At 35.0% G+C, this 25946-nt stretch overlaps 1 protein-coding gene, 1 long non-coding RNA gene and 1 pseudogene across 3 annotated transcripts in view; all 3 read right to left on the bottom strand.

Annotated features, from left to right (window-relative positions):
* Positions 1–25946, bottom strand: part of LOC131277540 (uncharacterized) — a 202586-nt gene that overhangs the window by 75849 nt on the left and 100791 nt on the right. For both annotated transcript variants that reach the window (XR_011648195.1, XR_009184697.2), the window contains one exon: positions 25226–25348. This is a non-coding gene — a long non-coding RNA (uncharacterized lncRNA). The remainder of the gene's footprint in view (positions 1–25225; positions 25349–25946) is intronic.
* On the bottom strand, positions 7965–8905 carry LOC131277544 (olfactory receptor 2G3-like; annotated as a pseudogene).
* LOC101441494 (olfactory receptor 2G2-like) lies at positions 20077–21297 on the bottom strand. The gene has a single exon (XM_004482355.5). It carries the CDS (start codon positions 21295–21297, stop codon positions 20329–20331), a length of 969 nt encoding a protein of 322 aa, XP_004482412.5. The 3' UTR covers positions 20077–20328.

Below are 25946 nucleotides of genomic sequence, written 5' to 3'. Positions count from 1 at the left end.
GCAAAATTATTTATTCCTCATCTATTGTGAAACAGATGATACATAGTAATATATTATAATGTTCAGCAAGCAATGTAGCTGGTTCATAATACCAAGTTAATATGTTTCAGAAAGTATTCATCATAAAAACTGCATAGTTGATCTCTACATTTCCATTGGATTTTAGGACCATTTTATTTTATTTTATTTATTTTATTTTATTTTATTTTAAAGATTTCTATAGAATGCAATTGTAACTCTCTTTTACCTGTAAATGTCTTAGCTGTCCTTTCAAATTGAGATCAAGAAATATCTCAATCTTGGTTACCTACATTAGGTCAATTTATTATCTTTACATTTCCAATCTTTGGCATCCAGATTCATATACCACAGATTTTCAGGTACCTACAAAATTATGTAGAATGAACACAAACTCAGACACAGTCATACCATCCTGTTTGCTTAAATTTATCATATGGGACAGAAAAAAATTAGGAATGCTACTAATCTTGAGATATATCATCACTGTTTCAGGGAATTATTCAAAGGTGATATCAAAGAAACAAACCAACTATAATAAACAAATACACCTTAAAATGAGGCAACAAATTTATCTTCCTTCCAAAAATATTTCTTTTGGAATGTAAAGAGGTTGAGCAAATATATTATCTATCCACTTCCTTCCTTGAATAAAATTCATGGAGCCACTTCTGTGATAGGTACACATTTAAGAATAACTCTATTTCTAGATGTTTTATAAATATGTTTTTTTTTCTTTAGGAGGACACATATGTATTATACCCATAATGAGCCCTGCTTAACTGGTGAATTCAACTTCAGGAGAGCCAGCTTTCCTTCAACTCATCTTGATAAGGATTCCTTCTCATCTATACTACTGTGAGTAATTACATTTTCAGTGATGTTCCTTTGCAATAAAATTAGCAATAAATTCTTTGGTCAAACTGAACAAAGTGTTTGATAATGTTTCCCACTTCACAGCAGTTATAATACATTTTTAATTTTATGTCAGAATGTAAGTGTTGGACTTGCTTGTATTTCATGCCAGATTGTACTTTGTGAGTTCATAACTCTTTCCATTTTATTTTATTGTTTAGGGGAATGGGATGTACAAAGTTTCTGGTACACCATAAGACAGCTGATTTTCTATTTTGGGTGCCCTTATGTAATTTTCTTTTGGAACCTTTTCTTGAATATGAGTTTTTCTCAGTCTATATCTCCTTCCTCCACTCCTGCAAAATCCCCTGATACCTATTAGCATAACACTATGGATCTAATTATAGTTATTTCTCAGTAAATGTTGAATCTCAGCAAGGATGATTTAAGTTTGCAGTGGACCAAGGGGAATATATAAATTAACCAAGGTAGAACATTTGGGATTTTCACTTGAAAAGAGTTTCCTGGTCTTAAATAAAGTAGTGGGGTGTATTCTTTGATGGGTATTTATTTATTTTTTATTTTTGTCTTTATTTTTTTAATATTACATTAAAAAAATATGAGGTCCCCATATACCCCCCACCCCCTCATCCACTCCTCCCCCCCATATGATGGGTATTTAGAAGCTTCAGAAAGATGATTCTAAAGTAGCCTCTTTAAACAATTTCTTAAAGGTGCTACTTGATGTATAAAATGTTAAAGTAAGTTAAGTTTTAATTTAACCAAACTGAGTCACAGTACTGGCAAAGGTATTTCAGTGGTAATTCCATTTTCTATAGTTTGTCAGCTTGAAGATAGATTCCAAGCCCTTTTGATACATTAAAATATTACTTATTCAAAGTCATGTACACAAGTTATACAGAATGTGCTTTTTGTCAGGAAAAAGAAAGAAAAAAGTAATTCCATCACAAACTAAAGCAAAAGCATTGCAGAATAAGAAAGGGAAAAGTATATGATAAAACCTGGATGGATATGGAAATTTGTAAATGGTTTTCAGAAAAACAATTTAATTTTTCATGCTTTAAGAAGGTTAATATTTAATGAGCTTGTCTATAATATTTTTAAGAAACGGTATATTCATGCAAAGGAAAACTTGGTTTTCTGTCTGTTAAAATAATAATTTCTGGGATTATCCATTTGTTATTAAGAAATTGTAAAAAGATTTATTACCTTCTGAGTAATTGGCTTAGAAATCAGATAGTCAGTGTTTTATCACAATAATTTTCTGTACTTTATTCAGATGTATATGTCTTTCATGTTTAAGAGAACCAAGTGTTCTAACTTTTTAAAAAATCTGTTTGAAAAATAATCATATTATTTCCCATAAATTATTTTTAATCCTTTGTTGTCACTGAAAATGTCACTTAACCCATTTTTCATGGAAGTAGCCCCTCCCTTACTGGTTCGAAAAAGTTTTCATTTATTTTGTTTGTGCTCCAAACTCATCATGTTTATTCATCATATTTATTGAGAAGACACTTACTTCACTGCAGGAAGAATTATTTCTTCCTTTCTGTTGGCAGCACACACTGCTAAGGAGGATGTTGACCAGCAATAGCCACTGAACATGCTAAGCTTCCATTTTAAGACCAGGTATGGTTTGCAATAAAGCATGCTCTGCTAAACCACACCCCTTATCCTGCCTTCCCCCCAATTTGATTAGCCGACATCATTTAAACCCATCTTTATTCAGCCCCTTTAGCCTGCCTTTCCCATACAGTATAAAACCATAGGCTCAATTTTGCTCAGGTAGGCTGAACTGAGGCTCCCTGAGATCTGTTCTCCTTACTGGCTGACTATGTAATAAGTTCTTTCTCTTCTCGATATCCTGGCATCACAGCATTGACTTCTCTGTGCATCAGGCAGTGACCCCACTTTGAACAGTCACAATTTGGTGGCCATGAGGGTTAGTCATAGAGAACCCTGCATGAAGCTTCACAGTCACTGCAGGATGGAATTTTCCAGTTATTGACCCTGAGTGATCACCCAGACCCCGTTAGTCTAGAGGCTCAACAACCAGGAATTTCTCCCATTTCCACTGGCATCATCAGCCCTTTGGCACAGTTTAATTTCAAGAAAAGTGATGGTTCCAGATGAAGACATCTCCTGGATGAGTAAATTTGTTATTTTGGGGTGGGTGACTTTGTTAAGATATCTATGTGAAACCTGTCTGTTCTGGTTTTTTTTGTCACTAAGATTGGGTTTTCAATTCCCACCATAGCCCAGCTCAGCTTGGTTAGGATTATGGGTTGGAGTCCTACCTTAGCCCTGCTTGGTTACTGATTAAGACTGTGAGTTGAATCCCACCTTAGTCGTAAGTTTGTGGGTTTGAGCCCCAACTTAATTCCACTGGATGCTGGTCCCAGGTACTTGAGTGTCAGTCATGGAGGTACATTCCAGCTGTGGGTTTGAGTCTCATTTTGGTTCTGGTCATGAGTTCAAGCCCATTTTGGTTCCAGTTGCTGGTCATGGGTTTGAGTCTCACATTGGTTTTGGTTTCTTTGGATTTATTTTATTTTACTGGTTAGTGGAATCATTGTTTACCAAGTTGAGTCTGATTGTGTTTATTTCTGTGTACACTTTGTCTTAGCATGCTGAATGTTACAAATATGGGCAATGTTAACAGCAAAAGTTGCTGCAGCCTTGTAAAATGTGTTTTAGATAATTTTATACATTTAAAGGTGAATAAATGAAAAGAAAAATATACTATTCTTTTGTAACACAGCCGAGCCCTGGTATAAATTAGAATCTTGGTAACAATGGCCAGAGAATGGGTCTCTTAAATATTGCAATTGGACTTACATTGTAAAAGAGAAGAAAAAATGGCCCAGAATTCTGTGTATTCAATCTCTATGTCTTTGTGTTAGAACACAAATTTTTAAAAAATGTTCAAAATTATGATTCAAATTAGTGAATTTTTGTATTTCTGTGTTACTGTGGTTTTGTGTCTGACTCAGCTAAAGATTTTAATTGAAGCTAAAAGCTTTCTATTTTTGTCTATTTGTTTACTATATGTATTCCTACCTCCAGATCATAATACCAAATTAATCTGAAAATTCTTAAAGAACTTTATTGAAATTGCTTAAAGTTAAATAAGCATATTACACAATTATATGCATAATCATACTCTTGAGGTACCTGAAATTAAAGAAACTGAACTTTTAACACTTCCAATGTCAAGAGTATTTCTAGATTTAAATGCAAATGTTTTAAAATTTAGATGAATTATCAAGCTTGAGTGCATACCTGGAGCACCTGGCCCTGACTATTCTGGCCTCTTGGGTGCTGGGGTCTGGGCCCGTGTGCTGCAGTTGCTGGGGACAGCCTGCACAGTGGAGAGAACACAGTCCAGAGCTTCCTGGAAGATCAGCAACATCCCCCTAAGCCTCTTTGCCCTCTAAGAAAGCAAAGTACCTTTCAAGGTGACTGTTAAGGCTGCCCCAGGAAATGGCAGAGGCTTTTCCAATTGCCCATGTCATATCTTTGGGCAAAATAGATCTGGTAATATAGTGGCAGACAATTAGAAATGGGGCACATGAGCCCTAACAGATACCAATCCGCCTTATTTATGTAAAATCCCCTTGACCTCCTTAACACTCTTCCTGGAATACAATTCAAATGGTGGGGCATTGCCCAAACAATACCAGTTGGGGCAGCTATGGGGGAGGTATGGGTTAAGTCTAGAGCTCTTTCTACTAATTCTGAGGAATGCAGTTGTTAAGAACAATGACAAAGTTGCAAAATAAGCCATATTTTGCATAATTTGTTCTGTAAAATAGGTTCCTCTCTTTTTCTGAAATTCCAAGGGAATTCCCCAATTTGGAATTATTTTTCCTCTAATAATACTATTGTAACAGTAAACAGTAGACAAATCATGATTAAAACATATTTATATCCTTGGGATGGGGGACTGAATAAAATTGCTGAATTTCAGAAGGTCCAGTAAGTAAAGAAAAATATCCATTAGCACCATTGTCCAATTTCCAGGATTATGCTTTAGACAAATTAAACAATTGTAGTAATTGTCTAAAATTATGAACAACCAACTTCAAATGCAAACTGACTAAAAGCCTGACATTGTTCCTTATTTTGAAATGTCATGAAAAAAAAAAGGATTTTTATTTGCAATGGAGGAAAAATAGAAAAGTGATGGGTGCTTTTATAAACCTGCAATTAAATTGTACCTTAGCCATAATAATAAACCAGACCTCTCCTGCTTGCTCCAGAAAACTGTTTCAGAAATTAATTCCCTATAACAGCTATGTCTCCTAAACTATCAGTGTTAACTACAATAAAAACCTACAATTATATTCCATTCAGGTATGTTCTCCTTAAATTCATATCGGTTTACTAATAAAATAAGTTAACATTAGATATTTAAAATGATGTAAAATGTAAATTTATGCCTAGCAAAATTGACTTCTTACTTTGACAAACTTTATTTTAAGAATAATTGTGTTATTTAGGATGTTTGAAGATAATTCACAAATGTTTTTGATAATTCACAGTATGTGGGTATGAGGTAGGTATCTAAAGTATGTAGGATGTACTTTGTTAAGGAAAAGGAGTGTTGTGTAGTACTGAAGTAAAATGACTGATTTTTTTTTAAAATGAGAAAGAAAATGTGTAGGAGAAAGGTTAAATGAATGTAGAACGCTATAGAAAGATTGTAGAAATGAATTTTATTTATTGCAGTCAATGCTAAGATTTGATAGACTTATGTATACTTTTTAAGAGCTTTCATATCAAACAGTGAATTCATGCAAAAAACTAGAGTATGATTTTCTTTTTATTAAAATAATGAAGTTGCCTTGGATTACCAAACTGGTCATGGCTTGAAAATAGAAACTTTTTTTCCCATTTGGAATTCTGACAATAAGACAAATTTCTAAACCATACCAGAATATAGTTTTTGATGTTTATATTGACTTCATCATCCTTTATTATTTTACAAAATGCTTACTTTTAAAATAAATCTCTTCTCTACCCTTGGATAATAAGTAATCAAATGTTGTTTCACTATGACCCAGTTTCCTATTAAATGTAATATTCAAATCTGATGACTTGGCAGTTGTCTGGCCCAAGACAAACCCTAAATAATAGTTTAATATATATTCAAATTATATTCAGCATTTTCTAGTGGGACTCTGGAAAGTCACAGAGGATTTTTTATCACTCCTTGTAAAAGAGAGATGTGAGGAATAATTAAATTTATAAATATGTTACCAGTTGCATGGGAAGTGTTTTCAAATCAAATGGGATTTCCTAACCTTCTGTAGGTTGAATCTGTATGGATAAAATGTTATTCATATAAATATTTTTAAATTGTATGGAATTAATAGAGATTTGGTAATGTTCTCAATGTCCATGTTAAGTCCTCATCATAATCTGCATGTTATTAAACAACATTATAATGTCATGAGTCATAATTTTAGTTATTTTTAGAAAATGCTATATGTTACAAGAGCAACCAAATCTCCATGCCAGGGACACTGTTTTACTCTGATGCATCTCTAAATGTGCATGCAATTACTGATAGGTTAGAACTTTGTGGTGGTTAGACTAGTGTGTCAACTTGACAAGATAATTGTGCCCAACTGCTTGGTCTTACATAAACCAATTATGTAATTAATGCTCTTTCATGTTATAAGCTATTGATAATGTGAAAGGTTCAACCCTGTCTTTTGAAAAAAGCAAGTTACAGATTGCTTGTACTTATTTCTTTCAAAGCTGATTTTATGGGCTTTATATTAATTGTGTGATATACTCATTTTTGCTACACCAATGCTTTATTCTACCCATTTAACAATAAAATCAATATCTTTCAACCTAAAACATATTATACACATTAGTTCATGCCTATTTTGATAATAGAAAAGCCTTAATTAATTTATGAGAAAAGTCACTGCTTTCTTGTAAATTACACAAAAACAGAGAAAAAAGTTTTTCAATAACTCATCACACTCTTTTGTAAGATAGCACATACTAGGAACAAAGACAGAATTAATTCTCAATCCAATAAGATTTGTCTTTAGCTATTTATATTTCTGAGTTCACCATGTTCTTTTTCAGCTACTATAACACACACTCACTTAGAGAATTCCTGTTCCAGCCAAATCAGATTGGCACTGTATCTTTGAAGGGATGTCTGTGTGTTTACTTACGAAAAAAAAAAATCAGAAGCCATTGCTATCTCATCTGTAGTATTTTCTTGATTTGCTGAGATGATTTTATAATACTTGACTAAAACAAACATTTCCTCACTATCCTTAAACAATATTCACTATTAAGAACATATTGGTGTTTTTTAAATTGCAATTACTTTTATACTCCTAACAATATTAAATGACTTGGAATAAAATTGTTTCATTATTTTCTCTCCTAAAATGCTTGTATCTACCATGCACTGTCAGTGACTTACAGACCACACAATCAGATACATTCACTAAGTTATGTAAAAATAATGTATTTAGTACATTTCATTTCTCTTACTCCTTCTTGGAATTCTTAATGATAAATGGATTAAGGGAAATAGTAGTTAGTATGATATTCAACTGATCACTAAATCTGAACTATGAGCAGATATTTTTCCACTATGGTTAAGATAAAATATAGAACTTTCTTCTTCTGCAGCATGAAACATTAATGGGAGATTTTATAAGTAAATATAAGATGGTTGTTTATCAGAAACCTGAAAAAAAAAGCTTGAAAAATTCAATGAAAAGAAAAAAATTCCTAAGCAAACAATTGGCAACATTCAATTTTTTAAAGCATTGAAAATAAGTGGCAGAAATAAAAGATTGCTGGCAAGTATCTTAGTTTATATCCACTCGGAGCTTTCTTTTCTATGTCTCAAGTTCTGATTTAAGTAAACATGTACTCAATTTGCATAATTACACATAAGAAAGGGGAAAGCCCTTATGTAATAAAATAAGAGAGCACCAATTCAACTGGTGTAAAATTAAGAACTATGAGTTTGTCTAAATAAAAGTTGGATAAAAGCACATGACTTGTAACCACTTCCTTGCATATTACATCTGGAGGGAACACAGTTTTCCTGAGAGAAGTTTCTTCAGAGCCTCCTTCACATCCATGTTCCTTACAGTGTAGATGATAGGAGTTAAGATAGAAGTCAGCATGGTGTAGAAAAGAGAGATAAATTTGCCTCAGTCCTGGGTATAACTGTCACTTAGCTGGAGATACATGTAAATAATGTGCCATAAAAAATGATCACCACAATGAGGGGGAGGAGCAGGTGCTACAGGCTTTATGTCTTGCCTCCACTGATTTGATCCTCAGAATGGCTTGGGTTATGAAGCCATAGGAGGTAAGACTGAGTGCTGGAGGGATTAGGAGGAAGAGGACACTAATGACAATAAGCACCAATTCATTAATGGTGATGTCCACACAAGCCAATTTGAGTAGAGCTGGTACTTCACAAATAAAATGAGCCAACCAGTGGTTGCCACAGAGAGGCAACTGCAAGGTGAATGTAGCATGAATCAAAGAATTGGCCAAACCACTCATCCAGTAGATGGATTTCAGCTGCTGACATAGCCACATGTTCATTATGACTACATAGTGTAAGGTTTGCAGACAGCAGCATAGAGATGGAAGGCCATCACAGCCAAAAGGATGCACTCTGTAGAGCCCAGGGTTAGAGAGGTGTAGAGTTGGACCACACAACATCCATAAGTGATGGTCTTCTCTGGTCCTTGCAGGTTAACTAGGGTTTGAGGAGCAAGGCTAGTGGTGAAGCAGAGCTCCAGGAGGAGAGATTACTTAGGAAAAAGTACATGGGGGTGTGGAGAGGAGGATCCATGTACCAGGTAATGATGATGATGAAGTTTCCCACAAGCATCAGGAGATAGAAGAAAAGGACAAATACAAAGAGCACAGCCTCTAGGCGAGGGTGGTCTGAGAAACCCAGAATGATGAAACCCACCAGGGTACTGTCATTGGCCCTTCCCATATCTCTAGGGGGAACATCACCTGCTAAGAGAAAAATGAGAAGTTTAAAACAGTTTATCTGAGAATCAAAAAATGTAAGAACTGTAAGATCATGGAGACCTATTTGTCCACCCTACTCATTTTTGCCCTTAATGTGGTCCATATACCATCCAGTCTAATGCCTTTTCTAAGAAAATCATGAATAATTTCAATTCAGGGTTTTCTGGGAACTCGTTATTAAAGCCCAAGGTATTATTTCAAAATCAACAGAAGAGAATGTCATTTGGCTAACATTTATATAGGGGAGGGTGAAACAAATTTTGAATTGAAAGAAATGGTAAGTCACACAAAAATGTTTCAGAATGAGAAATATATTCTGTCATGTTACATTTTTCTAGATTCTCATCTAGAAGAATGGAATCATATTCATCATATTCCCTTTTCCATATAAAAGACATTATTCAATTATTATGCTATTTTAGTCATTATTAGTCTATCCACACCACACAACCCTAGTCTATAATGCATTCATTTCTGAGAAGAAATTTACAAATATCCAATATTTGAACTCTTGACATTAAGGTCATCCCCAACCCACTGTACATCACTGCCAGATCAATATTTCCAAAATAGAATTTGGAAATATCACTTTTTTTTTCTGCTTAAAAGCCTGTAGTTACATTTCAATACTTTCACTTCAAAGAAAAATACTTTATTTCACTCAATTATCTCTAAAGTTTTGCTCCAAATCCCATTTTCTATGCATAACTTCTACAGTGACCTTTCTGGATCTTCTTATAAAGACAAGTAAGTCATCCACATAATGTATGCAATGGTCAGTTCTCCTAATGACCAAATGACTTCAAATGTTCTTCACCTTTCTAAAAAGCATTTGTCATTGTAGCTTAGAATTTTTGTCATGTTGAACCTTAAGGAGTTTAAAAAGTTTTATCAATTATCTTTTTTTAATTATATATTTCTAAGGAGAATTTAACAAATCTATAACTTTTTTTATGTTGTGTATTCTTATTTAATGTATTTTTGTTTTATGATGAATATTAATGACTTGAAGCCAGTTGGTTTAAGTAATTATTCAAAATATACTTTAAAAATAATTTCATTTTTGACAATTCAATCATTGAGTGAACATGTATGCTCTCCGTTGAATTTTATATTATATATGTTCCTTTCTCAAACATGTTTTCTTTTCATTATAATATGTCTCACAGGTAAAAATAGTCTTCTTCTATCCTATTGCATCCCAATATTATCCATTTTAAAAGGCTTTATATTAGTCTTATCCAGAAAACCTTACGCAGTTTCCACATTTCAAAACAATTTTTTTCTCATCTGTAAGTTTGCAAAACTGATTTGAAAATTATTTATTTGGTTCAGACTTAGAACATTATTTTTAACTTTTCTTTTTTAAAATTTGGATTATTCATTATGTACCTGTTAAATTTTGTTTTGTATCTCCAGATGGATTATTAGATCAATGACAATCATCCCTGTTGAAGCAGTGCACAAAAAGAGTATAAATGTGTATGTGCAGTGGTGGCAAAATGAGGAAGATTTCCTATCTTCCTCTGTGCCTAGGATGAAACCTGAATGTATTAGATTTTGTATGCAGATTTTATTTCACAGTAAAAACCATGAATATGGTGTTTTCTTTTTTATTTTAAAGGGCACTTATTTTTAGCACTAATGATGGTGCATTTTTAGATATTCAAACAAATATTCACTTTAACAGGCTTTAATAATGAGTTCCCAGAAAACCCTGGGATTGAAATCATTCATGATTTTCTTAGAAGAGGCATTAGACTGGATGGTATACTGTGCTTATATATATTCCCTGCAGAGCCAGATGAGGTGTAATTCTTCCAATGGAGGTTGCATGCATTGTTTATGCTCTCATCATGCTGGCCTCAAAAGCTTTCCTCTACCTTTCACACATTTGCAATGCCTGTTTGTTGAAAATATGTGCACTAAACATGAATAACAAATGCAAAAATTCTAGGTATTGATGTAAGTTCATAGAAGTGAATGAGCAAAACCACACTCATATAGCAAACCCAAGCAACCTCAACTCTCCAAAAAAGACCTAAATCAATAGCAGATGAGAAAGAAATTTTAAACAGAGGTAAACTACATGAGAAATACTAAAAAAATGGGGATTCTCTTTATGTTTTCTTAGAATAACAGTTAATAAGTTTGTATGTTTGTGAAGGGAGAAGTAGTAAAGATTAAAAAGTCAAGAATTCTATGATTTAGATAGTGAAGTATTTTGAAAATCAGCCTAAGATTCAAGAAATGGTTATGCCCATCAACAGATGAATGGATAAATAAAATGTGGTATATATATACAATGGAATACTACTCAGCTATAAGAAAGAATACAGTAGAAACACATGTGATAGCATGGATAAATCATGAGAACCTTATATTGAATGAAGCAACCCAGGCATTGAAGGACAACTACTACATGACCTCTCTGATATGAAATAAGTAAACCAAGCTATCTCAGAGAGCTAGAGACTACATGATAAGCTTAAAGGAAGTGGGGGGGGGGTGGTGGTAAAGGAAAGTTGCAAGCTGACACCAAAATAGGTGAAATCTATGATAAGCTGGAGGTAAGTATTTGTACAGGGAAGGGATAAAATGGGGGCATAGGGATAACTTTGGGTGGGGCTTTGTGGGCTTAAAGGGGGCTAGGGATGGGAAGATAGGTCATATGACCCAAGAAATTAGGGGGAGGGTGGGGGGAACACTTGAACATAGGAGATTGTCAGGTATGTGGTTGAAATTATAATGTAGAGAAAACACTTTAGAAAATACAATAAGGAAGGTTACCTGTTTTAGATGCTTAAAGGGGTCATGTGACACACGGCAGGCTTCTAGGGAGTGTGTGAGTGCTCATTTTGTCATAGTGGGTTATATCATTGTGTGGAGACCCATACAATGACAGTGAAGGTATACCCACATCCTGGGGGGACTGATATTCTCAAACAGATGGAATTGTATCTCTCAAGAGAATTGGTGACTCCCACTGGGTTAGGGCAGTCGAATAGGTCAAACCCTCAACATTGTTGCAAGTATCTCTGAATATGGTCCTTCAAGTAATAAAGATTGATTGTCACAGTGGGCCCTGAGGGGAGGGGGGAAAGAGGTGTTGAATAGATGGAATCAGTGTAACTGTGGGGCAATGGAAGTGTTCCACAAGATCATGCAATGATGGATATAGGACATGTTAAATTACACCAAAAATGTATAAAAGTCTATAGGCTAAAATGTAAACCATAATGTAAAGCATAAGATAACTAAAAATTTAGAAAATTGTATAGTCTAAAATATAAATCATAATGTAAACTAAAATGGAACCATGTTTGAAAGCTATTGTTTCAATATCTGTACATCAGCTGCAGCAAATATAATATGAACATACAAAAATACTGTTGTTTGGAGAGGGATGAAGGGTTTGATGTTGGATATGTGGGAATACTATATACTGTATATGTGAGTTACTATGATCTAAAACTCATGTGAAAACAAGCTTAAAAATTAGGGGAAAAAAAGAAAGGATGTAGACACTAAGGAAGAAATGGAAGAAATTGCCTTGCCACTGTACATACAGGGCAACACCTATAGCAGTGATGAAAGGCAAAATGTCAAAAATAAATCTTCTTCATTTTTTCATTTTTCAATACCAAATTTATTTTTCCTTTATTTAGTTTTTCTAAATTAGTATGTATTCTATATCTAACCTTCAAATCTATCATTATATTCCATTTTACTATTAATAGAACCTGGCCTATTTTGGACCACAGAGAGGTTCAACTATGGCAGGGGAGGAACACTGGTGTGGGGTGTTATTGGTGGGGGGCACATGGTTGGGAGGGAGTTCTCCAGGGCATGTATACAGGGTACATAAAAATGTTTGGATATTTTCATAGTGGTTTCAGTTAAAAACGACAACTGAGGGAGCACTGAGTTCCTAGCCGGGGGAGCTCTATCACATTCCCCAAAGGAACAGCAACAATTATCCAAGTGCAATGGCAAAGACTAATAAAGATGGATGGTCCAACAATGAGCCCTTGATACTGATGGTTATGATCATGAGCCTGTGTGCCTGAAATATGAACTAGGCTTAGAGCTGCAGGGTGCCTAGGAGTTACCTCCAGAGAACCTCCCTGTTGCTCAAATGTGGCCACTCTCTAAGCCAAACTCAACATGTAAATGCATTACCTTCTTCCCAGCATGGGACATGACTCCTGGGGATGAGCCTCCCTGATGTCGAGGGATTATGACCAAGCACCAGCTGATGATATAACTAGAAAGAGACCTTGAATAAAAGGATCAACTCAGACCAGCAGAGTATCTCAGTCTACATGTAATATCAGGTGTTAAAACTGCTTTTTGACTTTGGATAGAAGGGGGAAATGGAAAGGACAAATGAATTTATATGGCTATGAGTCTCCAAAAAAGAGTTGGGAGGTCATCTGAGGGGTAATGCTTATGCATGCCTCAGCAAGGTACCAGAGACAGCCAAAGTAGATAGAAACCCAGGTACTGTGCCTCCTAATGGCTACAGAGACCCACAGGTTCTATGGTCATGGCAGATGACTCTGGAGTTCAGTGCCATGTCAGTTGGCCCTACTTTGGAGTTTATGTTCCTGAGTGTGATTGAGTTGGACACAGATATGACCTTTCTACACATGACTCTTCTGTTACTTTTACCAGACCTGTAGTTGGCGTTTGGGTTGGTGTATACTCAGGAGACCTGAATTTCTGGTCTGTCCATGTGACAGCCAGGCCCTGAGCCTCAACAGACCTGCAACTCCTACTTCTGGTTTATTGGACTTACCCTGGCCAGCTAACAGGGAGGTGAAAAAGGTTAACTGCCAGGGAGCCAAGAGTGCCTACAACTGCAAGCAGGAGAATTACACCCACCATCCATGTGGAATCTAAGCTCCCTCTTGATGTGGAGGGGTACTGGACATAACCATCCCAGGGTCCATAGGATGGAAGAATAGAATATGGATTAGAATGGACTTACTGGTGTTCTGCTGGAAAACTATTGTGATTAGTAATGGAAGAAATTGTAGTATTGATGTGGAGGAAGTGGCCATGGTAGCTGCTGATGGTAGGGAGAGGGAAGAAGAGGTACAATGTGGGGGCATTTTCAGAATTTGGAGTTGTCCTGTGTGGTGCTGCAGGGACAGATGCTGGACATTGTGTGTCCTGCTGTGGCCCACTGGGTGGACTGGGGAAGAGTGTAGACTACAATGTAGACCACTGTCCATGTGGTGCAGCAGTGCTCCAAAATGTATTCACCAGGTCCAGTGAATGTGCCATGATGATGGAAGAGGTTGTTGATGTGGGAGGAACTGGGTGAGGGTGTGGGGGGTATACGGGGTCCTCACACTTTTTTAATGTAATGTTTAAAGGAAAATAAAGAAAATATATATATATATTAAAGAAAAGAAATAGTTATGATCTTTGATTATACATGGAACATATGCAACTCATGCTTCACAATATCTTATCTGACTAGAACAATCTAGGTAAAGTTGGAAAGAAGAAAGAAAGGAAGGAAGAAAGGGAGGGAGGGAGAAAAGAGGTAGGGAGGAAGGGCAAAAAAGGCTAAAGTAAGGATCAAGGTTTGATGTTTTGAAGTCCATGCTCTTTGTCTCTAAAGCTCATTCTAATTAAGCCTCATACAGCAACCAGAGTTATCTTTGTCTCTCAAATATGACATTTCCCTTTGAATGGTTTCCTGTGTTTACAAGAAAAACATGCACTATCCACAAGGCATTCAACCCCTCCTGGGGCTGGTTTATGCCCTCCCTACATCCACTGCCATACCCCACACATCTATCTATCTTATCATGCTGCCATTTTGAGTGGTTTGCACTTCCCCTACTTTCCTTTCACTCAGTCATATGTTTTCTTAGGCTTCTCCCTATGAAAGGATATTCTCCCACAACTCCCATCACAGGAAAAGCATCTCCTCCCATTTCAAGGCTCCATGCTGGTCACTTATGTACAAAGTCTTCCTTGACTCTGATCAGTGATGACAGCCCCTATGCCCCATCCAGGTAGATTTACCAATTCTTATCTAATAAAACCATCCTTCACCCTGAACCTACTTCTATCATAGAACCTATCAGATACCACTGAGATAAATCTTTACATTTGTATGTTTCTAATAAACTGCAAGCTTCTTAAAGTGAAGGGTCATGTTTTACTGATTTTATTATGTATAATTTGTATGAAGTCTGAAGCATAGTAAAAGAGAAATGTTTGTTGCATAAACTAATGCATTTTAGTTGCCCTATTTCCCAAAGACATACCCTCTCTTGGGTCTTTCTGTATAGAACATAGTCTACCTTTACTTTTGTGACACTGAACCTTGCTCATTCAAGCCACTTGCCTGTTTAAAGCCTTGAAACGGGCTGAAAACCCATAGCCATGTCTTATCCCAATTTAAAGAGATCCAATATAAGACAAATGTTCCTTCTGGTCTAGTCCATTTTACAGATGTTTTGTTCCTCTGTGTCTGCCCTGCCTTTAGGTGAAAATACAAGACTGATGGTGTTAGAGTTCTCAGTATCTGCTCATGTGTTTTAAAGTTACCTACATGAGCAGACAAAGGCCTGATTTGATGTGTAAGCAACTGTCCTCTCCAGTTGCACATTCTGATTTATGCTGTTTCATCCCTCAACTTGCTGACCCCTGTCAGCATCAATAAACACAATCACATCTCTCTGAGGAAACTGACAAATGAGACCACAATGTTAATAAAGTCAATAATGAATGATGCTCTGGAAAATATTTTATTCTGGCTCAATAAAGCCAAACCTAATAATTCATTTTAGTGACATTGTACTTAGAATATTCCTCCATTTGAGGTTGAAGAAAGTCCAGAGCTCAAAAGCTTACAATAACACACAGCTTGAGTTGTATAACTGTATAGTAATTCTCCTAAGTAATTTTTTTACAGAAGATTAATACCACATTGAATTGAGTGCTCTAGGATGTTGTTTGTATTTACCTATGTATCATGTATCTCTTTATGTAAACATCTATGCAACTATTTATGTATCTAAGTATCTATTTATCGATCATCTGTCCTCTCTGTATCTAGGTTTCTATATCTATTTAGCTATATCTATCTATCTATCTATCTATCTATCTATCTATCTATCTATCTATCTATCTATCTATCTATCTATGTATCTATCTATCTATCATCTGTGTTTTCCATAAGAGATGACTTAAATTGAAAATATCAATTATACTAATAAGTTGCCAGGCACTACCTTGTAATTATGAATAGCAACAGAAAATTGCCACATTTCCATAACTGCAGAAAAAATAACTTGAAATTCAAAGAGTTTAACTTTCTCTCTCAACATTTCATGTTACATTAATGACGAACCATGTCCAGCAGAGATAGAAAACTATAAGGTTGCTACCTGAATAACTTCCATAAATCCATTCAAAACACAAGTGCACTCAAGTAATGCTAAATTCAACTTAAGTCTTACTACCAAGACTCTGTAAATGTGTTGGCATTTTCCACATCTTCAGAAAGCACATTATATAGCATTTCCTTAGCTTTGTGTTTCTGTGTCAAACCTGGTCCTGACCCACCAGGCAACTTAGATTCAGAGCAGTGTCTGTTGAAGACTGATATTTCTCACAGGAACAAAGCCTGAAGAAACTGTTGCAGTCATAATGAGATTTGAGAGAGAGGGGGATCTGAAGTGGGCAGGATCCCTTTATGGCAAGTTCATGTTTATTCACATCTACAAAACCCTCTGGGGTAACCTGTGTCCAGCAGGCAATTAGCAGAGGAAGTAAGTAACTCCAGGGGATCAACCAAGGAGAATGGATATACATATTTCCCTAATGTGGAGTATTCTGTTTTTAATACAGTATCATTCTTCAACGTCCTACTTTGTAAAGAAGTCATCAGACTTCCCAGCATAAAAAATAAACAAACTTGTCTGTGTTGCTTCCTTGCTCCTTCTCTTCAGTTACAAGAAAGAACATCTCTGTCATCCACTTTATTTTTTTTTAATATTTTATTTTATTTTATTTTATTTTATTTTTTATTGACTTTGTAATAATATTACATTAAAAATATATATGTGAGGTCCCATTCAACCCCACCCCCCCACCCCCCCTCCCCCCCCAACAACACTCGTTCCCATCATCATGACACATCCATTGGATTTGGTAAGTACATCTTTGGGCACCTCTGCACCTCATAGACAATGGTCCACATCATGGCCTATACTCTCCTCCATTCCATCCAGTGGGCCCTGTGAGGATTTACAATGTCCGGTGATTACCTCTGAAGCATCATCCAGGGCAGCTCCATGTCCCAAAGACGCCTCCACCTCTCATCTCTTCCTGCCTTTCCCCATACCCATCGTCCACCATGTCCACTTTTCCCAATCCAATGCCACCTCTTCTATGTGGGCATTGGATTGGTTGTGTCCATTGCACCTCTATGTCAAGAGGAGGCTCAGATTCCACATGGATGCTGGATGCAATCCTCCCATTTTCAGTTGTAATCATTCTAGGCTCCATGGTGTGGTGGTTGTCCTTCTTCAACTCCATCTTAGCTGAGTGTGGTAAGTCCAATAAATCAGATTGTAGGTGCTGGAGTCTGTTGAGGCTCAGGACCTGGCTATCACATTGTCAAGTTAATCCTTCCACCTGTAACTTGGATTACCTGCATCATATAACTCCCCATAACTAGCAACATCTTTATTTATTAGTGCAAAGAAATTTCATAGTAAAATCATCTGGAGGTAAGTTTAGATTTACTGTCTCTTTTGTAACCTCCCCCAAACCTTTAAATGTTGGATTACTCAAACATCAAGCCAGCATCCTCAACTCTTATCATGATTTAATCTTCCCTAAATGAACCCATCTGCTAATCACTACATTAATTATGAGTACGTTCCTCTAGTGAGGACCAGATCCTCATATTCAACTTTCAGATGAACATCTCTCCTTGCACCCCAAATGATATTTGTTCAAATCTAAGCCCTTGCTTTCAATAGTACGTGTCTTCTAAAAGTAAATGGCATCATCATCAGCCCAGTTCATGCAAGGTAGAAACTTAGGCCCATCATTGATGTGACCATCATTAAGTTGATCTTTTTTATCCTTCATATCAAGTTCCCAAAATTACAAATAACACTTAAATATTTCTCAAATATGCTCCTTACTAACTTTTCAATCTCCAATGCTGGCTGCAAATTTTAAGCTGAATGAAGATATCTTACGTTCTAATACAGTTGCCTCATTAAATAATGGTTAAAATGAGTTAAAAAAATAAGTGTAGGGATTTGTGTTTGTTAGAAGTATTAGGACTAAAACCAAAACATCTCTTCTCTGTCCAGTGTTCTTTCATTACATCAACATTAGTTGATTACTTGTTGAAATAATGTAGTTTTTTAAAAGTCTAAATTCTATACCTCTTTCAATATCCAGGTCCTTACATGACCCTATATTGGTTAAGACTTTCTTGAACTTTCTCAACTCTAAAGACATAGCCTGATTTTTATTTTGATGTTGCCTCATACAAGATACAACAGAGTGGCATGTGGTACTATTGGTTGTGAATAAAAATAATCATAGAACATTTTTTTAAATTCCTTCAAAGAATTTGGTATTTGAAATTTTTAATAAACATGTATTATTATAATTCATGGACTATTCTCAAATTATTACCTCTGCTTTCTTCACAACATGCATCCAAGAGAAGTTGGGAAATCAGTTATCAGCAACTCTCATGGCAAATTAATCCTCAAAGTTTTGGCCTGATACCAGATGTGGGTAATCTGGTGATCCCAGGGAAGGGAAGTTACTCAGCTGCTGTACCCTGCCCAGTGACAGGAAGGGAAGTTTTGATAAATAAAAACACTAGCCTAGGTCATACTTATACAATACAAATCTACTTAACTACAAGATTTTTGCTTCCTATTTTGTACTGTTCCAATTCCTTATCTGGCATACAGGACCCTTTATTCCTTGATCAAGCCAGACATTTTTCTATCATCTCATCTCAACTATAAATCTTCGGTCCATCTTACATTTTATTTTGTTCCTTTAATATTTTCATAATTTTAAGTTTATTTCAGTTATAAAAACATGCTCATCTCTCTACAGATATGATTCTTAAAAACTCTTCTTTAGTTGACTTAAACTTTCACATCCTTCTGGTCTCTCTGGGACAATGCATTTCTCAGCTTCTTAGAAGTCATAAGTGATGGGTCAGTCATTCCTTGACTTGCTTACTTTCAATGAAATGATTAACACACTTGGACTTACAAGACCTTCCGACTCTAGTGAGATGAGAATGTTCTTTTTCACCTCACTAAAATGTTTCTTTATTTTGATGTATGTTTGAACCCACCATTGTTGCCTACAATTGTCTATACAACTCAGTTATTGCCATCATGCAAGAAAGCAGAATGTAGACTCACATATTCACACAAAATTTCCCAAAATCAATTTTCATTTTCAGAAAAGGAACATACATAAAAAGAATTCTTAGAGTGAAGTCTGTAGAAATGATTATCAGTGTTTAATAGTAAATAGTGAAAGATCTTTGGTTCAGATTTTGTCCAGAAAATAAAATTCAAAATGAAGAAAAAAATGTTTTATATATATAATGTAGGTTAAAATAACACTAATAACTGCTATTAATTACCTGTGTCTTCAAGACACAAAATATTCTAGAGCTGTGATTCATCTCAGGAAATAGAATTTATGGTTAGGCAGTTAGGAATGGTTTATGAATTCAATTATAAAATTAGAGAACTGGGCTCTCTCCAGGGGCTTTGTTCACCATTTTTAATGTATGGCTTTAGTTCTTATGGTCTTTTTGCCCCTCTACACATCTCTTCCAGGTTCCAATAAGGTGAAATAAAAAAACTTTTGCTTTGTGACAGTTTGCTTAAGATTCAGACATCCAGCTCTGTTACTTTGGAAATAATTAAGCTACTTGCACTTCTATAGTTATGGGGAGTCTGCAAGACTGACAACTGTATTGTTACAAATGAACGATGGACAGAACAAATGGCCTTATGAATGCCTTGAATGTTTCCATGTTCACTTTAATCTTGTAGAGTTTAGCACTTAAAAGGAATCTCACATTTGCTACTTAAATAATACATTTTGAAGAAAAGACACTGAAGCATAGATTGAGTAAATACTAAACTGTATGCTGGGTTGGGTCATAGCAAAGTCAGGATTAGGTGCATATATTCATAGTATTTTTGTATGTTAAAAATTGAATAAGCAACTAATTAAAAGAAAATGGAATAAAACGACCAAAGTGTGGTCCTTCTGGAAGGTTTTTATCACAGTATCACTTTTAGGAATTCTTTGAGATTCATGTAAATGTTATATACAGAATATTCCCTAGAATTTTCTTAAGAGCCCTTTTAAACTCTTTTTCCTTAGAGTATAGATGAGAGGGTTCAGCATAGGGGTCACCACAGTGTAGAAGAGGGAAACAAACTTTCCCTGATCTTTGTATTTACTCTTGGATGGCTGCAGATATATGATGATGGTTCCATAGAAGATAATAACCACCAAAAGGTGGGAAGAGCAGGTACCAAAAGCTTTCTGTCTCCCACAGGCTGACTTGATCATCAAAATATCCTGGACAATGTACCCATAAGAGACCGGGATGAATGAGACAGGCACTACAAGGAAGAGGACAATAGCCACAAAGAGCCCAATGTCATTGAAAGTGGTATCCATGCAAGCCAGCTTGATGAGCACAGGGACCTCACAGATGAAATGGTCCACTTGGTGATGACCACAGAAGGGCAGCTGAAGAGTGAGACTAGACTGTACCAGGCTGGTGGCCACCCCACTGAGCCATGCCATAGAGGCCAGGATCATACAGAGATGGGGATGCATAAGGACAGTGTAACGAAGGGGATGGCAGACAGCAACATAGCGATTGTAGGACATCACCATGAGCAAAACACACTCTGTGGAACCCAGTGCAAGGGAAACATAGAGTTGAACAGTGCAGCCACCATAGGTAATCATTTTCATGGAATCCCTCAGGTTTACCAGGAGCTGGGGAATCACACTGCTGGTGAAGCATAGGTCCAGGAAGGAAAGATGAGAAAGGAAATAATACATTGGCATGTGAAGTTTGGATTCCAGACGAGATATCAGTATGATGGTTGTATTACCCAAAATTGTTAGTAAATACAAGATCAAGATGATTATAAATAGAGTCTTCTGTAACTGAGGATAATCAGAAAACCCCAACAGGATGAAACCTGTCAGGCTGCTCTCATTGGTACTCCTCACCATCCCTATTTGTGAGGTAGTTTCCAGAATGCTGAGGCATAGCTGAAAAGATGGCATATTATACAAGGTCAAGTGAGTGACAAGGTTACCTCTCATAAAAGTGTCCTATGTTAAATTGGTATGAGTTTGTGTCCTTAGAGCTAGTAACTTCCACCAATCCATTTTTCCTAGTGTGTTCATTCTACCCATTTGACTTCTTAGTGGTCTTCTAATTTTCTTCAAAATAGAGAACAATGGGCATATTAATAAACAACATCATCTGCTATAGGAAACACTTTAGACCATTGTTTCTTTCCAATCCCACCAAATTTACCCTTCATATTTTAACATACCTTTCTAGTTACAGGAAGGAGGAAATTCAGATGATTCCAACTAAAATTAGAAAACTGAATTTTTAAGAAATTTTCTATTATGGAAAAATATCTCATCATGAAGAATTGTGGAAGTTTCTAAGGTTACATTGCTGAAATAAATTGGATGTGATTATCATTAACTATAAAACAATGCCTGAGAACTTATATGACCTGTTCAAATGCATCTGTTTACTGAGAAATGTAAAGTTTGGATGCATTTTTCTGAATGCATGTAAAATTGATTTTGATTCTACTCACTATCTATGTTTCTTATTCCTTCCACTGCTGCTTTTTATTTGTTTTTCTTGGTTTTTGCCTGTTTCTATTTTCAGAGACCAAGGATCCTTCTGATTTTTAGGAAATGAAATGGTATCTGTTATACATCTTTAAGTATTTAAATTTCTTTTCCTAGAATCATTTGCCTTCTAACCATCATTCAAAGTATGAATGCAAAATGTGCTTCCTGGAAAGGAAGCAAGCAAGTAAAAGGATCTTTACTTCCAAATGAAGAAACCATATCTGATTTATGAAATGACACTACTCAGTAAGCTATTAATTATGGAGGTACTATAGAAAGACCAGGCCTTTCTTCCAATCCAGTGTTACTAAGGAGACTTCCCTCAATTCTGCAGAAAAATAAAATAGCCCTTTAATATTACACACTCCCAAAACCTTTGTTTTTAAGTATGTGATTTGAGTAAGGTGTAGGTCAGTTTCTTCACAATAGCTGGTCATCTCACAGCATCCATGTCCACGGTACTCTCTCAAAAATCCATTTGGCAGTCTGCACAAGTTATATCCATCATTTTATACTCCTTTGATTTTCCCAGGGGAGTCTGAAACAGCTCAAGTCAACTAGTAGATAGCTGATATCATCATCAAGTGAATGAATGAAGAGATGCCTTAAAATATGGTGCAAAAAGAAACCTTTCTAATTCTCCTGAATATAAATTCTGGTGATGATAATTAATATTTAACATTTCCCCAAAGCAATTCCAATTACTTCATGTTGGAATGAAATTTCAAAATATATATTTTTTGAATTTCATGAGTATATCTTCAATTAAATTATTTTGAAAATAATATTTTAATTATTTTGAATAACATGGAAAACAAAGTATCTATAATATTAGAGACCCTCTTTGTTTAAATAGATCCTCTGTGATAACTTCAGTTCTGGATATGACATTTTCTTGATAAATCTTATTTTCTTCCCTCTGACCTTTGTAGATCCCCATAATATCTCCATTTTATTAACTAAATTCACTTAAGCAATATAGAAATGAAGAAAGGAGAGCCAGTTCTTTTCAATCCCAAGAGACATGATCAGATCTCCTAGTATTAAATGAAAGTTAACTTTGCTAACTTCTCACTATATTTATCCTATTATTTCTGGGGGGGCATGTTCTTATGAATATCTGAAAAGATGCAAGGATAGTAATTGTCAGCACCTCATAGTTATTCATAGATTCATCAGGAAAAGGCATACCACCACGTACTCTTCAAGGGTCCATTGTGATGTCTTAGGTAGAACTTAAGTAGAACTAGCAACACTGATAGAGAAATTCCTGTGATAGATCCATGGGACATAAAATGATTTGCTCAACCCTGTTAAATATTTAGTGAGATGACATAGTTAAATGTCCTGAATTTATAATCTGAATCCTATAATCCTTATCCATCTACCTGTGATCTCATCCCCACCTTCTGCATAAACCTCAAATTTATAATCCCTCATGAATTGTAATTGCCATAAGCACATGTGGTTCTACCCTTATTAATAGTAGTAATGTGGTTAAGGGACACTTATAAATGTGGCAACTTGCCATCAACTTCAACTCAATATTTTCATTCCAAAAACAAAAACATACTGCAATATCTTATTACCTTATTTTCCACCACTGCCTTCAAGTAGGAAGCTACACAGATTTTGTTTGTATTCAAGAAATAAATATTTCCTTTAAAAATTGATTTCCTTCTGGTAAATTTTATGCAAAATTAACTATCACTAGTCCACCCTTTGTCACTGCAAGTCAGACAGCATCTAATTTCCTTTCCTGTTGCTGAGCTCCCAAGTATCTGGCTTTATATTCCATGCACATATATTTCCATGATGAACATATTCCCATTCATAATGAATCATTAAAGTCTTCAAAGTAAACAATAGGATTATCCAGGCATTTTTCCATGGCAGAATACAAGGAAAGTAATTAAATCTGCACATACATACCATTTAACTTGAACTTGCTTAATTATAGGATTTTTCTTAATATATCATATATCTTCATTACTCATTACAAATATCATGTGACTGATCATACAAAAGTTTGAAATTAATTCTAAAAAACACTGTGTTTTTAAAGAGTGATAGATATTGGCTGAGTGAAAACAATATTTCCATAACTTCTTAATTTAAATCTATTACCTATAACAGAAGAAAATAAAATGAAAAAGAAATATCTCTCTAAACAGGAACAGTCCTAAAACTGTGAAATCCCATAAGTCTAATGCACATGGTCCATACATCATGTGCCTGATACATTGAAATTTAATGAAAAACACTTGGATACAGAGAGAAAAGCCCTCTTTGCTAAGCACCATCCAATGTATCACTTACCATGGAAAAATAAATTGTAGAATGTAGAAGGCCATGGAACATCAAATATCCTATTAGAGGAGTGTTTCCATATAGATTTTTCCCTTGCTGGGAAAATTAGCTCTGTTGATAAGTGGCATGGCTAGGAGCTAGGGGGAGCTAGATATAATTCCAGAGAAAAGTTATTTATTTTGGAGAAAAGTGATTGGGAAAATTATGTCAGAATGAAACTTCCAGATATCCACTATACTTTCCCACCAAGTGACTGCAAGACATAAGATAAACCAAAAATCACCAACATTTATTCTCCAATTCAAGTTTTAAAAATCCAGGTAAAATCACACCCAGAAAACCTTTGAAGAAAAAAGCAAAACACACTCTCCCAATATATTTGGGGAAAGAGCAATCCTGAATTGCTGTCTTCTCCCAAAGATTAAGGATATATAAAAAATATTTTTAAAAAAACAATACCTCAGTTTCATACACTACAAAATCTATTCTATTAAAACAAGGTAAAACAGACAAAAATAACAAAAGGTAGGAAGGCTCATAAGAGACAAAAGGTGGATGAAGAATGTGCATTTGAAGGACAATTGCTCCAAGAAACAGTATAAATATTGAAAAGGTGAAATTTTCCTACAAACTCTGAAAAATACAAAAAAAAAACTGGATTTATTGAAACGAGATTTGAAACAAAACCAGATTTAAAAGGTAAAATTGGCTGAGATATTTAAATAAATTAAGGAACTAAAAATTGTTAGGGAGATGGAAACATTTTTGGAAAGGCAACAATAGAGATTAAATAAGGATGAGCTTGAGTAACTTGCAGAGACAGCAATAGAAAGAAAAAATAAAAATATATTAAGAAGATAACATTAAAAAGTCAAGCAGCAAAATTATAAATATCCTAAATTTCAGTTAGTAATTGTTCTTGACATCAGAAGGTCACTTTGTAATACCATGAAAGCTAATTTCAAAGCTAAAGCAGTTATTTTTTTGGCTTTCATGATGGCAATTTATTAACTCATATGCTTACAGTTGTGAGACTGAGAAAAATGTCCAAATGAAGTCATCATCGGGGGATGCTTTCTTCCTGAAAAATGGCTGCTGGGTGATCTTGGAATCCTCTGTCACATGGCAAGGCACATGGTGGCATCTTCTGGTAAAGCAGTAGTTTTTCAGTTAGTTTATAACCATATATTACATAATTCACACTAAAGACACCACTGATAAGTTTTCATGCATAAAATATAACAAATGATATAAAGCAAGAATGCAGGTGATATGAAGTTTGTGTCATTGACCAAGTTTTTTTGAAAACATTGATTACATGTATAGAAGAATTTTTTATCTTTATATTTTCTAATTCATCACTGGTAAAAATGAAATCAGTAACAAAAGTTAGGTGCCAAAATTTCAATTAGAAAGTATTAGAATATATCATACATAAGAAATTTGAATATCAAAATATAAGAATATTCTAAACTTCTCAGTAAACAACATAAAGGAAATAAGTTAAAGAAGTTAGAAAAATACTACAAAATAAATCTTATGAGAAGTAAAATAATTAAAAATCAATTTTAATTTTAGTTAAAAATAAAAACTATTGCAAATATGATGAAAAATTCATGAATTAAAGATACACAACAAAATAAAGAATCCAAGATATTACCACGTAAGACAAGAAATCAAAACATTATATTGTAATCAATTTTCATTTTTAGTAAAATGCTATGAAATATCTGTACCAAACATCA

Source organism: Dasypus novemcinctus, unplaced genomic scaffold, assembly GCF_030445035.2.
Source record: "Dasypus novemcinctus isolate mDasNov1 unplaced genomic scaffold, mDasNov1.1.hap2 scaffold_134, whole genome shotgun sequence".
Classification (NCBI taxonomy): Eukaryota; Metazoa; Chordata; class Mammalia; order Cingulata; family Dasypodidae; genus Dasypus; species Dasypus novemcinctus.
This window is presented reverse-complemented; position numbering and strand designations above follow the sequence as displayed.

Excerpts from the sequence above, each read along its gene's own strand:
- LOC101441494 (XM_004482355.5), bottom strand. The coding sequence starts at position 21,297 with ATGCCATCTTTTCAGCTATGCCTCAGCATTCTGGAAACTACCTCACAA.